The sequence below is a fragment of the Geotrypetes seraphini genome, chromosome 8 (genome assembly GCF_902459505.1).
Source record: "Geotrypetes seraphini chromosome 8, aGeoSer1.1, whole genome shotgun sequence".
In the NCBI taxonomy this organism is placed as follows: Eukaryota; Metazoa; Chordata; class Amphibia; order Gymnophiona; family Dermophiidae; genus Geotrypetes; species Geotrypetes seraphini.
Window position 1 is genome coordinate 26,852,039 of NC_047091.1, and position 17,412 is coordinate 26,869,450.

The following is a 17,412-nucleotide window of genomic DNA, read 5'->3' on the forward strand; positions in this document are numbered from 1 at the left end:
GGTAGAAATTGACCGAGTTCTTAACTAAGATACTTATTACATTGGTATAAATTGTTATTCCAAGCATAGGAAAGGGATCTAGTGGATGGCTTTGTTTATCCTAGTTTTAGTGTGTTCATGAACGGACTTACCTGACACTGACTAAGCAATGGATCTTGCAAAGGCTAATGTTTTATTTTTGGCATTTTGAAGGTGTTTCAGAAGGAACAAGTGGAGCCACTTCAGCTGAAGCTGCAACATGTGAGTGGGCTTGGACAGGGACTGATCCAAAGTGCAGAGAAAAATTGTGATGTTCATGGACTCGAACACGAGACAGAGGAGCTTAATACCTGGTGGAACACACTTAATAAAAAGGTAAGAGCTGCAAAAGGAGATGATGCAGTATGAGCTAGGACAAGCTGTCAAGTCTCTGCTTCTATAGTGAGAGAGTTGGTTTGTTCAGGAAGACGTGATATCAGGGGAGGGCACTAGATAGAAAAACGGGTCTTTTAATCTAAAGGCAAGGACTGGACTGATGCCACGATAAGTGGTGGTTAGCTTTGGATCTGTTTTTTGGACCAGGATGGATGCTGATGTGGGGACTTTGCCCATACAGTTCCATCTCTAAAATGGGCTGCCAGTAGAGTTTTCAGGATATCCAAAATGAGTCTAATTTAATCTGAATTTCTGTACCACACTTATCCAATAAAGGTGATATACAAGTGAGGAGGCCCATACTTAATATGAAGAATTGCATTTGCATAAAATTGCTTAATATGTCTTACGAGAGTACATAGGGGAGAGGTTCTGTGGCATTGATATGCTTGAATACAGTGTACAAGGTTAGGGAAATGTGATGTCAGTGAACTTGGTTTGCAGGGGATTAGGAGCTGCTGTCATTCCTCCTTGGTATGTACATTTCTCACATGCATATTCATTGTGGATATCCTGAAATCCTGACTAGCTGAGTGTTTCCAGTTAAGCACTAATTACAAGGTACAAAAGACAGGCAGAAAAATGTTGGCGATCTAGGTCCCCTCTGATTCTAAGAAAAAGGCTGAAAATCTAACCTTTGTCATGGAATGGCTGATCCCTTTCTCTTCTCGTCCCTGAGATATCCTTCTCCTCTCCTCCCTCACATTGATAATCAGATTCTTACTCACAAAATTGCAAAAGAACATCATATGTTAGACAGATGCAAATAATTACATTAATTCTTGTGCAAAATAATTTGAATGTATGTAAACATGCCATAGAATTACATCAGAACCATGTGAGTAGGTTATCTGAGTACTACTCTGAATACACCCCTTTCAGCTTGGATTCAGGTTCTTGAGAGTAAAAAGCATAGAGGCAGGAGAAAAGGAAAGCTAGCGTTTTTCATGGAAAGGACAGAATTCCAAATTCTTGCCCTTCAGTGCTGCTACCTCACATTTCCTCATTTATCTTGAAGGTTGCAGAACGAGTAGCACAGCTGCAGGAAGCTCTGCTGCATTGTGGCAAATTCCAGGACGCCTTGGAGCCCTTGCTCAGCTGGCTGACAGACACCGAGGAGCTCATCGCCAGCCAGAAGCCTCCATCTGCTGAGTACAAAGTGGTGAAGGCGCAAATCCAGGAGCAAAAGGTAAGCTTGAGCAACGCAAAGAGAAACTAATGTGTCTGTTAAGAATACAAGCTTAGATGGTGGTGGTTCTTCTCCTCGCTGACAGCACCAGGATACCCATTCCTAGCCAGGGCCAGACACATTTTCACACTAGTGCAGTGCTTTGTATGCCAAGCTCCCAAAGACTAAGTCATCTTAACTGTATATTCAGGTTTGACTAGAGGACAGAAAAAAAGAAATCTCAGGTCAGGATTCAGCCAGTGATTTCTGCCCTGACGCTCCTTTCCTTCCTCCGCAGTGCGAAAAAGTAAAAATCAAAACAAAAGTAGTAAAAAAAAGTTTTCTTTAGCTCTTACAGGTACAGAGGGCCAGCACATGCGCAGACTATCTACAGATGGTCTTTACATGCATCGGGATCGCTAGAGAGCGATCCGTGCGGTCATTTAGAGGCGTGATTCCGATTGCCCTCATTTGCATGAGGTCGATTCGTGACTCAGCCTCCCGGCCACGGATCGGATTCGATCCATGGCCTTAGTGAATCTAGCCCTTAGACTACAGAACCCACAAGGAGTGGTACAGTATAGGGGACAAAATACTTACTTGCATGAAAGAGGAAGTAGACTTGGGTGTGATCATACACAATGATCTTAAGATGGCCAGACAAGTAGAAAAGTTTGTGGCAAAGGCCAGAAAGATGCTTGACTGCATAGGAAGAGGAATGACCCGTAAGAAAAAGGAGGTATTGATGCCCCTGTAGAAGACCCTGGTGAGACCTCATTTAGAATATTGTGACCAGTTCTGGAGATCGCACCTTCAAAATGATATAAAAAGGATGGAGTTGGTCCAGAGGAAGGCTACTAAAATGGTGCGTGGTCTTCATCATAAGGCGTATGGGGACAGACTTAAAGATCTCAATCTGTATATTTTGGAAGAAAGATGGGAGAGGGAAGATATGATAGATGTTTAATTACCTATGTGGCGTAAATGCGCATGGGTCGAGTCTTTTTCAATTGAAAGGAAGCTCTGGAATGAGAGGGTATAGGATGAAGGTGATTAGAGACAGAATCAGGAGTAACCTGAGTTAATACTTCTTCACAAAAAGAGTGATGAATTTGTGGAACAGTGGAGGTGGTGGAGATGAAGACTATATCTGAATTCAAGAAACCTAGTGCATAGGATCTATTTATTGATTTTTTTTAAATTCTTTATTCATTTTAAAACTGACAAACAAGTGATTAATATTAAAACATTACATTACTAATATAATATACAGCACTTGACATTCTTATACATATAATCCATTAAAGTAGAAACTATAACCCTTTCCCCCCCACCCAACAACTCCCCAACAGAAATCCAATCATCAAACAAAAACACCAATCATCCAATTTCCCCCCCTCCCCTCAACAAAACACATGCATCCATCAGATGGGGGGAGCAATTGTTGTGCAGAAGGGTAGTTATAACGGCTTTGTAGAGATCTGGGGGTCATTGGAGAATTATTGTGGTGAGTAGGCATTGATTTCCTTTCTATTTATTGATTTTAAAAATTTGTATACCGTTTAAACCTAAACGTTTACATATCGTTACATTCATAATTCAATAAAACAAATGAAATCAAACAAACATGAACATATAATCTTAAGGGAGAGAGGTTGCATAGATGGGCAGGCTTTATCTGCCTTCATTCATCCATGTTTCTGTGCTGGGTTTTATTTTAAAAGGTTATGTTTTCTACTTGAAATGAAAACAGTTGTGCTTCAAATGCTTCTTCACACTTCTCTGTGCGCATTTGTGACCAAAGCAGAGATCAGCTTTTAAGAGTCAGACTTCCTTTGTTGAAAGGAAAAGAGAGAATCCTGTTTCAAGCGTGCTTTGCAATAAGATACTAATTGGTCTTGATCTTAATGCTGACAACTGTTGGTTTCCAAACATATTAGAAATTTGGTGGCAGATTCCATTTAGCTAACTTTTTCTTCTTCTTTTCAATATTTCTGTGAAAGCTGCTTCAGCGTCTCCTGGATGACCGCAAGCCCACAGTAGAAATGATTCAGACAGAAGGCAAGCGAATAGCAGAGTCGGCTGAACCTACTGACAAAGAGAAAATCCTTGGACAGCTGGAAAACCTTGGAAAGAGATGGAAAGGATTACTGAACAAAGCAGCAGCGAGGTAACAGTCACTCCTCAGGACACAGGGAAAGTGCAGTCATGGCAGAATTGTGAGGTGCCGGGAAATGACGTGTTTCTTTCTCCTCTTTTGGAGTTACAGTGCACTAAGTAGAAAAGCTTTCCCTCAACAGTTAGTCACTTCTGAGCTTTGATGGAAGAATGTTATGCAAAAGATGTGGTAAGAACGGATAGCGTAGCTGGTTTTAAGAAAGGTTTGGACAAGTTCCTGGAGGAAAAGTCCATAGTCTGCTTGCCCTGTATCGGTAGCATGGAATATTGCTACACCTTGGGTTTTGGCCAGGTACTGGTGACCTGGATTGGCCACCGTCAGAACGGACTACAGGGCTTGATGGGCCATTGGTCCAGTAAGGCTATTCTTATGTTCTTAAATTATAACATTTATTTTGAGTATCAATTTCATCCTTCAGGCTCCAAGTTAACAGTCAACAGATAAGAACAGGAAAGCATTTTGTTGCATTTTCCTTCTTTTTCTTCCTTTATTTATTATTTAATCTTTTTGCAGGATAAATGTCCCATGCACATACTAGCAAGACACCTCTGAGAAATCCCAAAGAAATGGCTCTGTTGAATATGGCGCTATAGCCTTGTCTAAGGAGGTGTATCTTAACTTGGCAACTGGGACCATTAGGCACTTGACATTCTTTGATGTTCAAACCTGTCCATGCATAATCATGATAACTAAAGTCTGGTACTTAATTAGAAACTGTTCTCTCTGTCTCCACCTGTTGATAGATGGACACAAGTCTCCAACTTTCTGGAATGGTCCATTAAGGATGCTAAGGAAAGTTTGTTTAAGCACAATTTAGCTACTGATACCATTGCTGAAGAGAAACGGCTCTTCTACATCTGCATCTATGATCCTCATTATGTTTAAACCACACATGCTGGCACTTTGATGCAAATCTGATGGTCTCAAGAACTGAAACTACCAGATTTACATTAGACCACTAACACTACATGGCATAAAAGCCGCAGGTCAGGAAGAGCTTGCTGGCTTTCTCAGGTGGGAAGAGAGAAAACTGGGCGAAGGTATTACCCCTCCCCATCTGACTTTGTTTTGGGCTGTATCTGCTACTCCCCACAAACCATATCACTCCGTGCCGTTCTTTATGACTGTACCTGCCATCCCTCTATATCTTTGTTTTGAGTTGTATCTGTCACTCTCGGCATTCCACTCTCTCTCTAAATTTATTTAATATTCAACAAAGGTCAGAGTGGTTTACTAACAGTAATTTAAAAGAAAAGAACTCCGAGTTAAAATAGGAAAGACTGATACTATCAGAGACCACTCCATCCCATATCGGTGCATTTTTTAAATTCCGTCCATCATTGCTTTTGTCTTCTCCATGCATCTGCCATGCTCTCAAAAAACATTTCCTCCAGCTTCATTTCATGCCCTCTAGTTTGACATCTTCATCTCTTTGAAAAGATGTTTTACTTAATATCTTTCAAGTATTTAAACATGTGTATCATACCTCCTTTGCCTGCAGGGTTTATGTATTCAGATTTTCTTGTTTCGTCTCAGACATCTTCCGATGCAATCCCACGCCATTTTGGTCACCTCTGAAGTGCTTCAAGTTTGTTTTTTTTTCCAATCCTTCGTGACATATGGCCTCCGAATCTGAATGCAATACTCCAAGTGATTTGTACAGGATCATTAACACTACCTTATGACCCTGGCTGTTGCAACTGCCTTGTTACTTTTTGGTCACTTTGAGATCTCAGTCTCTCTCCTCCTATAGCTTGCAGTTCTTCTCTTTACACACTGAACTACCAAGCAGTATTTCACTTCTAATGTTGTCCACTTTTTCTGTGTTGCAGATCTTTGTGTTGTCTTCAAAAAGGCACGTGCAAAGATGTTGAACAGAGCTGGTCTGAGGATCAACCCTCGAGACACTTCATTGCCCCCCATCTTTCTCCGTCATCTGTCCATCAACCAGTTTTATATCCAGTTGGCCACTTTGGGACTCATCCTCTGGTTGACCATTTATTCATAATAATAATAATAATGTTATTCTTTTATACCTCCATAACCAAATGTTCTAGGCGGTTTACAGTAAAAAGAGCTGGACAATCAGCGAAATATAATAATACAATAAAAATGCAGATGTTAAAATACAGTTTCAATGTAAAACTCTCATTAGGTAAGTGGTCTTAATTAATTTCCAAAAAGAGCAATAAGATAACATAGCTTGTTGAATACATTTACCTAGCCAGGATTGCTGTCTACCAGCTTGAAACGCTAGGGTCCTATCTAAGAAGGTCTTATAACCTTGAACCGCAAGGTAGTGGCGGAATAGAAATCTCTAATGTAATGTAATGTAATTTACACCTATTAATTTTTGGATAAGCAAATAAGTAAAAATTTCTAGTTTCCCTTGATGGTCTGTATAACACAAAATGAGAAAAGAGGTAAGCTGGAGACAATCTCGATATCAACTTAGTATAAATCATGTTTTATTGGTGCACAATCAGTAAATACACAATACAGCACAACAGTACAACAAGGTCGAGATCACCAAACGTACAACCAAACAATTCCCCCCCCCCCAAAGAATCCCCCCAACCCCCCCCACTCCCAATCACAGACTCCCACCGCAACCCCAACCCCAACCCCCACCCTGAAGCCCTACCCATAACCCAAAACCAGCAAGAAAGAAAAGAGAATGCTGAGCAAGCTGTGTTCTTATGCCGCTCAGCACGTAGTAAACAAGACAACCGAACCCCTACCACCCACCCACAGAATTGAGTCTCATCCTACTCAACTAACTCCACACACACCCATCCATTCATACCCTCCAGTCACACTCACCCAAACAACCCACCAACCATCCCGGGGAAACAGCTGAGAGCACATGGTATCATCAGCGAAACGAGTTTAAGACCAGACTTCTGGCCCTAGGGGACGATATCAGCTTAAAGTAGATACAGGAAAATTTGAATAATACTCTTGCCTCCAAAGGCAGCCAATGAAGTAAACAATAATATGGACTAATATGGTCATTCTTTTTTTAAACCAAAAATCAGTCAGTTAGCCATATTCTGAATTATCCTTAATTTCCTTAGTATTTTTTGGGCACTCCTAAATAGATGATGTTACAATAGTGTAAAGTACATAAAATTAATGCCTGCACCAATAGTCTGAACGATAAAGGGTCAAAATATTTTTTTATAGTTCTTAGTTTCCACAGTGCAAAAAAGCATTTTTTTTTACCACTGAGTTAGTATGTTCTGCTAATGTTAAATACTGGTCTAATATGATTCCTGTGGGAAACTGCATCAAAGGCTTTGCTAAAATCCATGTTGCTTTGCATCTTCAACCCACTGGATTGTAAAATGTTTACTATCTCCATTACTTTTCCTCCATCGAGGTAAGGCTTACTGGCCTGTAGCTTCCCACAAAAGCGTGACCCGTACTTCAGGGGCAGTTGTCAGGGGTCATATGTTAATTAGTCATGTCAAGAAAGAAATCTCAAGCTATATGTTTGTTATGGGGAGTGGGGGGAGAGTGGGTTTCTGGCTTTGGCTAGCATTGTATGGTATTTTGTAGCCATCTTGTTTATTTCTTTTCCCATAGAATGGGAGAGCAGTGCATCAGGCCCTAAAGGAGCTGTTCTCAGTCTTTTTGGGGGGTAATATGAGAAGCTTCTTGATGACTAGCTTCTAAGGGCCTGATATTGACAAGATTTATGCTTCTAAATTGGCCTCTGAGTGCTCACATTTGTATTCAAAATTTCACCAAAATAGCTCCTAAGTGTAAGACCATTAAAAATGGGCAAATGAAACTAGAGCTTTGTACTAGTGTTCAGTACTAGGTCCATAGAAATTAGGCTCATAAATAGCAGGCCTAAACTTATACGTATAACTTTTAAGCTCCAATTCAAAAAAGTACCACTTTGGAAGAGCTGATGAAAGAAAAAGCCTCAAGTCTCTTGGTTGAGTTGCTTATGCTGTACCACCTCCACCCACATCATCAGCAAAAATCTTTCGTCGGTAGTGACTTAATGCCATGTTAGTTGTGTTATTAGGACTTTAGATTCTTAGCAACTTTAACTGTGGGTCCTTGATTTTGCCTTGCCAACGTTTCACGGCTATAGAGCCACTTCCTCAGGGCTTATGGACTCCCAACATTCGTCATACAGCTCTCTAGTGTATCTTTTAACAATTTTGAGTGAATTCAACTCACTGTTCAGTTGTCCTGCGATCTCTACAGTGTCCTACGGCAACTGTGGCGTCTCAGCTATTTATGTGCGATTCTAACCAATCCTTCCCTGCCACGTCAATGCAAAGGGAAGTCATGGACTCGTTTCATTGGATGTCCAACTCAGGGCAATTCTGAATTTTGATCTGTTTGGGCTTTAAGAAGAAATGATTAGTAAAAATACCACCACTCTATACAGGATTTCAAACCCTCTGGAATTACTGTTCCCAGTTCATAAATCCATTGCTGTTCTCTCTGCTGCAGGCACAAACGTCTGTTGCCTCCAGAAATATTTTCTTTAATGTGATCTAATACACAATGCTTCAGCTGAAAAAAATCATGTTTGTGTTCCAGACAGTGTTGTACCATTGTGCGTACTTTTTCTATTAAGGGCGCTTCTGTGTTCCTTAAGGCGGAATCTCAGTTGCCTAGAAGTTTATTCGATATATAATTTCAAGCAGGAGCATATAATACAATACACCAGAAATTCTGATTCACATGTTGTATGTCTGAGAGGATATCTCTTTTGATTGGCTGAGTTAACAAATTCTGAGAGTGACAACATAATTGCACAATTTTTACTTTTAAGCTCCTAAATTGAGATGAATTTTCAGTTAAAAATAGGTCACACACTGAGAAGCCTAAAACTAGGTGCTCATCTGTTTGTTTGGTTTTTTTGAATATTAGGCCCTACGATTTTAGGCTGGCTTCTAGTTTCAAAGGAAATTTGTCAAGGCTGGGTTTAAAGAAGAAAGAGACTTTTCTTTTCTCATTTTGAGAGTGTGTAATAGTGTATTATATTTTTAGAGTGATGGTTGACTAAATTGAAATACCTGTTTAGGCCTGGTTTTATTGTTTTGGTTATTGCATGATTGTTACCCAACCTCCTTGCCCCGTCTAGTCCCATCTGCTGCATGAATCAATAAGGCTCAGCCTCTCCTTATCTCTGATGGCATTTTAACCATTTTCTTATATGGCAGTCGGATTGGCTAATTACTTTGTACTTTGCTGTGAGAACTCTGCTGGTGGAGTGAATCACAAATGCTCGTTATAGATAAACTAGTCTTTAAGCTGGTTACATTAACGAGTGCTAGAATAGATGTGTCTGCCTGTCTTTCTTTCTCTCTGTTTCCTCGGCTGTCCACCACCACCCCTTGCCTGCTCCCCCTGTCCAGCAGTAGGCCTTCTCCCCTCCTTTTACCTCCCACCCTGTCCAGAGCACCTCTTCCCTACTCCCTCTGTCCACCAGTAGGCTTTCTCCTTCCTTCCAGGTTCACCTCTTCCCTGCTCCCCCTGTCCAGTAGTAGGCCTTCTCCCTTCCTTCAGGGTTCACCTCTTCCCTGCTCCCCCTTTCCCCACTGCCACAGACTCAATGACTTCCAGGTCCATCGGGTCCCGATTAACCACCGGATCCTTTGCACTGGTGCAAACGCCAATGCACACCACACAGGCGGAAGAGCGCTCAGGGCCAAACCGCCACCGCCGCTGAAATCGCCCCACGTGCCTGAAATAGAATTCGGCTGTCAGGGAACACACCGTCCTAAGTGTGCATGCAAACTTAGGGTTTTATTATAGAGGATATAGAAGCGTAACCAGAGGTTGACAGGATAGTCAGTGGTCAGAGGTTATTTCGTCCTGAGGTATATAGAAAATCATTGTTTAGAATTGTTGGTAGTCAATGGAAGTCCACACTTCATTTAGTTTCAAGCAGTTTGCTTAACACTGTTTTATTTACACACGGATATGGCACTTCTTTATGAATGGGGTCTACAATTGTAAAACATTGATATTCACAACATATGTTATGCTGGTAGTTTGATTTATTGTGGTGGCTATACCTAGGTCTGCTAACCTGCTAAAAACTCTGGATTAAGCGGGATGTTTATTTAAAATTATTTGTAGCCTGCCCATCTACAAGTCTAGGCGGGGACCAATGTAAACATACAAAATCAGCAAATAACAAACAATAGAATACAATAGAAGTGCACAGGAAAAGAAATCATAAAATACATCTTCAAAAAGACGGTTCAAAGCTGGTACCAACCACAGCCTAACTCATTGGCCTACATAGCTGGTGGCAAAAGCATGTGCAAATAATACAGTTTTTACCTCTTTTCTAAATTGACAAAGCATGGTCAGTTGACGCATAGAAACTGACAGGGCATGCCACCGAACCCACAAGTTTTATAGCAACATAGGAAATGATGGCAGACAAAACCCATCCCAGGGCCTACGAGGGTGTGTTTTGTTTTTTAGAAAGGCAGTCCTGAGAGGCTTGTTAAAATGGTGCATGTCAGATGAGATGCAACAATCTCAATAAAACATTTGTACCTGAGAGGAGAGGAGATGCTCGAGATCGGATCTTATATCGTGCACTTGTATTTCAGAAAGGGTAGACTCGGCAGTAGCACAAGGAAGTATTTGCATGGAAGAGCCTCCCATTAGGAGGTAACAACATTCAAGAAAAAGTCAGGTGTCTGGTATTTGAATTGGTGGGATGTAAAAAAACCAACAACTTGTACAAAGCAGATTTAATTTTTCTCTTTCTGGCCTAGGCAAAAACAGCTGGAAGACATTCTGGTTCTGGCGAAAGAATTCCATGAAACAACAGAACCCATTTCCGAGTGGCTAACGAGCACAGAGAAGAAACTGGCAAATTCAGAGCCTATTGGTACCCAGACTGTCAAAATTCAGCAGCAGATCGTACACCACAAGGTAGGACCAGCGTGGGTCAGGGTGACGGCCTCCACTTTCAGGTTCAAACGGGTGGCTCGTAACAGCTGCCATTTCTTTCCTTTCACATTTTCATTTTGAGATTGTTTTGCTTTATTTCATTTACGTTTCTTCATTTCATTTCAGTTTTTCCATTCATTTGCCATTTGTTTCACCCTGGACTTTCAGGCCCTCCAAGAGGACATCTTGAGCCATGCAGCTGGGGTGGAGCAGATGGTCAGGATTGGGCAGAAACTCACTTCCTTGGTTGACCGCAGCATGCTGACAGAGAAGCTAGACTCTGTGCAGGCATGGTACAGCGAGATGCAAGATCGGTGCTGCCGAAAGGCAGTCCTGCTTGAGCTGGCCTTGTCCAATGCCCGCCTGTTTGGGGAGGAGGAGATGGAGCTGCTGAACTGGCTGGCTGAGTTAGAGGACAAGCTCCGATTTGTGTCTGTCAAGGATTACAATCGGGAGGTCTTGCAGAGAGAGCTTGCTGACCAACTGGTATTGACATTTTCCATTGTTTTAAGTTTTTTCTTTTCATTCTTCACTTTTCTTGTCTCAGTTTTAATGAACATAGTTAGAATCAGAAAAGGCTGTAAGCTAGATGTTGGACACAAGTTAAAAGCATCCCTGGGCAATAACAATTCCTCACCTCTTCTGGGAGTTGTCCTACCATTAGGAAAAAGATGAGGATGGTGAGGTTGTAATAGGTTGCAGGACTCATCAGTAGTTCATTCAAGTTAACGTTTGCTACAGGTAAGTGACCGGGATGTTTGTCTTCTGGTCTGTTCTTTTAAAGTGCTGCTGGGTTGTCGTCAGAATGCTGGTGACGGGGTAAAGGCCGACCAGCTGCCCGTCTCCATGGGAGCAAGACAGAGGTTTAGGTCGTAAGCTCTTTCTTCTTCTTTGTGAGTCTGTGCAGCTCTGCGTGCCTCTGGTAGCGCTATAGAAATAATGAATAGCAGTAGTAGTATGGTGCTTGTACGAAGAAAGCATCTTGAGCGCTGGCACTGTGGATGCCATTCTCTAGTTCTGGAGTTAGTAGAAACTGCTGTAGTTCTTCCAAACCAGCCCGTTTACAGATTTCAGCTTTTGCAGAGCTTAGCGACTGCACAAATGAGCTTTTCATCTGGAGCTGGAAACTAGTGAGCAGATTCCAAGCTTTGAATTCTTAAGGACTATTCAGATTGAATTCTCTGACAAATAAACATGGAAAATCTACTCATTTATACTTTTGTCAGGGTGACCATTGGGCATTTTTATCCAGTGAGTCTGGGGCAGACTGCACAAATAAACATATGTATTTTAAAAAAAAGTTCCTGCAGATGCCAGCAGGCATCCCATCCACCCCCCCAACAGTTTGATGGAATTTATGAAAACTTCATCCAGGGAGTGTTTCTCTCATATATTGGTAGCTCATGATGTGAGTTGCTCTGCATAGTAGTGAAAGTTTATCACAAGTGGATTGCTTTGTCACATGATCTCTTCTGTTATACATAGTAGTGAAAGTGTCAAGCCATCACACTCTTATTCAGAGTTTTGAAACAAAGTTGTACACCAGGAACTTTAAACAGCTCCACTGTTGGTTTGTTCGTGTTTGCAGTTGTGGAGATTTTTCTCCCTGTTTTGCTTGCCAGGCTGCAGTGGAGGCCAAGCCCTATCGGCAGAGGACGGAAAAGAGATTGCAGCCACTGTGGTAAAGATTGGTAGAACTGCTGGTGGGAACCCATCCCCCACTGCCAGAAAAATTGAGCAAGGCCACAGTGGCGGCAATTAGGAAACGATGTTCCCACGTGCAAGCTCCACTGATCTTGCCACAGCTGTGGCCTTGATCAATTTTTCTGCCAGCAGAGACCCTGCAGGAAAAGTAAGCAAAAGGTATAGGTTAAGAGGAAGAAGGGAGGTAAAGAGAGAGAATATAGGGTGTGAGGCTATAGGAAAAAGAGAAGGGGCTGAAGGAGAGAGGGAATATGGGGGTGGGGAGGAGTTCAAGAAAGTGGGGTGTTGGGGTACATGGGGGAAGAATCACGCCCTCTCCGCCCCACCTATTCGACAATAACCTTCTCACCTTTCAACCTCCACCTTGATTGCTTTCCAATAAAGGAGAGTCCTCCAGAATCCTTAACAACTTACTGTTGAGGACTTGCTGGCACTAGGAGGCAACGTGGGCACCAGTGAAGAACAGAATTTGCTGGTGGGGTCCCTCCCATTGTTCCCCACAGGAAATCCTTCATAGAGGAGCTCTGCAGCCCCTGCTACCCATGAATAAATTTTCAAATGGAAGAAAGAGGAAACACCCCATTTTCTCATTTTTCAACTTGCTGTATACTTGCATGATTTCACTGGAGCTCCTTTCCCAAGATTGTCCAATTACTCCTTTCAGGGATACCTAAAAACACAGAGTCTCAAGGGATATGTAATCAAGAGCATGATTTTGTTTGACATGATTAGTTTGGGTTATTTTTTATCTGTTGCTAAAAAAAACCCTACTAATCATTGTTTTAAAAGAAACAGTAACACAGTAGGTATTCATGGCTTCTTCATTAGCATCTCAAAGATCCCAAGTTCTTTTGACGTTTCAACGGAGATTTAAGACTATCAACCTGAGCCCTAAGTTTCCACACATTACTTATTCCTCAGATATTTACTCAAGACTTTAAATACTCCTAAAATTTTGGAAACCAGTCATTGGGATGGCTGTACTCCTCTTCTTTTTAAAAGCTATGTTGAACCTTGTGCTTTCTTAATGTCTCTCTCTTGACTGTTAAGGCGGGCACTCGGGCTTGAATCTGTCTGATCTTCTTCTCCTCTATTCAAGCTAGAAGCCCTAAGTATTAGGTTGCTCTGACATAATAGAGAGAAGGGACAAGCAGTGCCATGAAAATTTCTGTCCTGTCCATGGAAGACTATCCAGGATGAGATAGGAACCTGATTCAAGAGGAAAAATGGTGGCAGCAGACAAGTGCTAAAAGTTTGTTTTGTCTCTGCTGATTTGGATAGATTCAAGACCCAGTTCCCAAGAATTGTGCTGTTCTTGTACCTGTATCCTCTTTGTTCAGCTTTTAGCAGTCATTTAATATGAAGGCCTGTGATGTCTTTTCAGGCCTTGAATGAGGAGATTGTGGATAGAAAGAAGAATGTGGAGCAAGCCATTAGAAATGGACAAGCACTTCTAAAACAAACTACAGGTCAGTAGAGATTGAAATCAGCTGTAAGTTCTGAACTGCTCAAGGTGATTCCTTTGCAACTTTGGAATAGATGGGGGGGGGTTGAATTTCTATTAATAATATATATGAATGATAAGATATTATATTCATGTGGTATATTTTTTGTTGTATATGGAAGTGGAAGGGGTGGGGGTTATATCTTTTTGTTGTATGATATGGTAGATTTTCAAGTGATATTGTATTCTAATTGTTTGATATTTACTGTACACTTGTGAATTATAAAATGAATAAAGAATAAAAAAAAAAAGAAGATTAAATAATTAAACTGGTTTATTAAAAGAATATATTTGACAATTACAAAGGAAAATTATTATTTATTTTTTTCCAATTCTTTAAACATAAGAAACGCTTTCACCAAATCAGACCTTTGGTCCATCTAGTCCGGTGTCCCGCACACGCGGAGGCCAAGCCAGGTGTTCCCTGATGAAGACCTTGTTTACCCGTATCCCTCAATGTGATTTGCAAGAAGGTGTGCATCCAACTTGCCCTTGAAACCCAGAATGGTGGTTTCCGTCACAACCTCCTCCGGGAGAGCATTCCAAGCGTCCACCACTTGCTGTGTGAAACAGAACTTCCTGGTATTTGTCCTGGGCCTGTTGCCTCTCAATTTCAGTCCATGACCTCTTGTCCGATTCACATTTGACAATGTGAATAACGATGTTTCTTGCTCTATTTTGTAGAATCTGTTTAATATTTTAAAAGTCTCTATCATATCTCCTCGCAGTCTTCTCTTCTCAAGGGTGAACAAGCCCAGTTTTCTGAGGCATTCTTTGTACCTCAAATTTTTCATACCTTTTACTAGCTTCGTGGCTCGCCTCTGCACCCTCTCCAGCAGGGTCACATCCTTCTTTAGGTAGGGAGACCAGTGTTGGACACAGTACTCCAGGTGTGGTCTGACCATTGCTCTGTAAAGTGGCATTATGACGTCCACCGATCTACTCGTGATTCCCTTCTTTATCATGCCCAACATCCTGTTTGCCTTCTTTGCTGCCACTGCGCATTGCGCTGACGGCTTCAGGGTCCTGTCAATCAGTACCCCCAAGTCCCTTTCTTGTTCGCTCTTGCCCAATGTCACACCTAACATTTTATATTCATGTTCCTTGTTTTTCCTGCCCAGGTGCATCACTTTGCATTTTTCTATATTAAACTTCATCTGCCACTTTTCCGCACATTTCTCTAGCTGGTTCAAATATCTTTGGAGTTCTTCACTGTCCATTAGTGACCCAACTGTCCGACTTAGTTTCGTGTCATCTGCAAACTTGATTATATTACTTGTTGTTTCCTCTTCCAGGTCATTTATGAAGATATTGAATAAAATGAGCCCAAGAACCGAGCCCTGGGGCACACCGCTTGTCACCTTTTTCCAGTCCGAGAACTTCCCATTTATGCCTACCCTCTTGCAATCTGTTCTCCAGCCATCTGCCTATCCATCTTAGTATTTCCCCCTCTATTCCATGGCTTTCTAGTTTCCTCATAAGCCTTGCATGTGGGACCTTATCGAATGATTTCTGAAAGTCCAAGTATATTATGTCCACCGGGTCTCCGCTATCAATTTGTTTGTTCACCTTTTCAAAAAATTGAAGCAAGTTCGTCAGACATGACTTCCCCTTCCTGAAGCCGTGTTGACTGGCTCTCATCAGATTGTGATTATCCAGATGTTGCACTACCATCTTCCCAGGAACCGACGTAAGACTCACAGGTCTATAGTTGCCTGGTTCTCCTCTCGATCCTTTTTTGAAGATTGGGATGACATTTGCTATCTTCCAGTCGTCTGGTATTTGGCCGGTTCTAATTGACAAATTAGCTAGGGATTATAATAGCTCTCCTATTTCTACCTTAAGTTCCTTTAGCACTCTTGGGTGAATTCCATCTGGTTCAGGGGACTTGTCACTTTTTAGTTTGTCGATCTGATAGTATATCATATCCAAGTCTACATTCACTGTGGTGAGGCTATCCTCATCTTCTCCCTTGAATACTTTCCTTGCTTCGGGCAGTGATGCAGTGTCCTCCTTGGTAAAGACAGATGCGAAGAATGAATTTAGCCTATCAGCAATCTGTTTGTCGTCCTTAATGCACCCTTTTCTTCCTTGGTCATCGAGAGCACACTTCCTCCTTAGCTGGGTTTTTCCCTTTTATGTATCTAAAAAAGGGTTTGAAGTTTTTGGCTTCTTGCGCTATCTTTTCCTCATATACCTTTTTGGCGTCTCTTACCGCCTTGTGACACTTCTTCTGGTCGACCTTGTGACTGTTCTAGACCTCCGTTTGTTCGCGTTTCCATTTTTTGAATGAGTTCCTCTTTTCCCTTACCGCATCCTTCACCCCTTTAGTTAACCAAGCTGGTTCTCCTTTGTTCTTATTTTTCCTTCCTTTGGATATCCGCGGAATGTAGAGATTCTGCACTTCGGTGACGGTATTTTTTAGTAAGGACCATGCATGATCGACCGTTTTGATTTCGGCTGTCCTTTTCTTGAGCCATTTTTTAACCATGATTCTCATGCTGTCATAATTGCCTTTTCTGAAGTTAAAGGTTGTGGTTTTATTCATTTTTAATATACTTACAATAAGTGTAACAGAATTTATAGCATTTTAAACAGATACAACACTTAATATTCCGTTAAAACTCTATCAGAATTTATCATCCATCCCCCCTACTTAATTACATTCTTTAAATTCAAGAAAAACCTATCATAAACCTTATTCCTATATATTTTATTTAATGTTCAAATCAAAAAACCCTTCCCTCCCTTCCCCCATCTTGGCTGTGCATTTTTAAGGGGAAAAGAAATATTCAATCATTACAATATTTTGTTAATGGTTCCCAAATCTGAAATTTCCTAAAAATCCCCTTCTGTACAGCTATTGTCGTTTCCATTTTATAAATGTGACATAACGAGTTCCACCAAAAACTAAAAAAAAAAGACTTTTTCTAAAGTCTCTGGGCCTACAGGTTTATTTTTAAAGAGAAACTTCCAACAGCACATCTCATAGAGAAATGTGGCTCCAGAGTACCCAGGGGGAAGTACGCAGAGAATGCACAATGTGTCGATGGGTGGTATATCAAATATGAAATAAATAAAAAAAATTGTATCTCTTTACTTACATATGGTGAAACTATATGGTGATAGTATATCAAACTATATGGGTAGTATATCAAATATATCAATATCACCCTATAAAGATACTATGCTATAGGGTGATATTTGATATACTACCCATCGACACAGCTAAAAAACTATATGGTGAAAATTGTATCTGTTCACTTACATATGATGAAGTTTTTGTTAGAAATGCATGTATATGAAATATTTCTTCGCGGAAAGGGTGGTAGAAAAGTGGAACGGTCTCCTAGTGGAGGTGGTGGAGACTGAGACTGTATCTGAATTCCAGAAAGCATGAGACAAGCACAGAAGATTTCTGAAGGAGATTAGTAGTTGGTGAGGATGGACAGACTGGGTAGTCCGTAATGTCCTTAACTCTGCCTTTTTCCATGTTTC

General features: G+C 41.2%; 1 protein-coding gene across 16 annotated transcripts in view; it reads left to right on the top strand.

The window, feature by feature from the left end:
- Positions 1-17,412, top strand: part of MACF1 (microtubule actin crosslinking factor 1) — a 423,081-nt gene that overhangs the window by 280,002 nt on the left and 125,667 nt on the right. For 13 of the 16 annotated variants that reach the window (XM_033953642.1, XM_033953648.1, XM_033953649.1 and 10 more), the window contains 6 exons: positions 193-354; positions 1,433-1,603; positions 3,586-3,752; positions 10,529-10,688; positions 10,875-11,192; positions 13,795-13,879. In XM_033953642.1, the coding sequence (XP_033809533.1) occupies positions 193-354; positions 1,433-1,603; positions 3,586-3,752; positions 10,529-10,688; positions 10,875-11,192; positions 13,795-13,879 (1,063 nt within the window). The remainder of the gene's footprint in view (positions 1-192; positions 355-1,432; positions 1,604-3,585; positions 3,753-10,528; positions 10,689-10,874; positions 11,193-13,794; positions 13,880-17,412) is intronic. The other 3 variants (XM_033953650.1, XM_033953639.1, XM_033953641.1) reach the window with 1 other exon arrangement.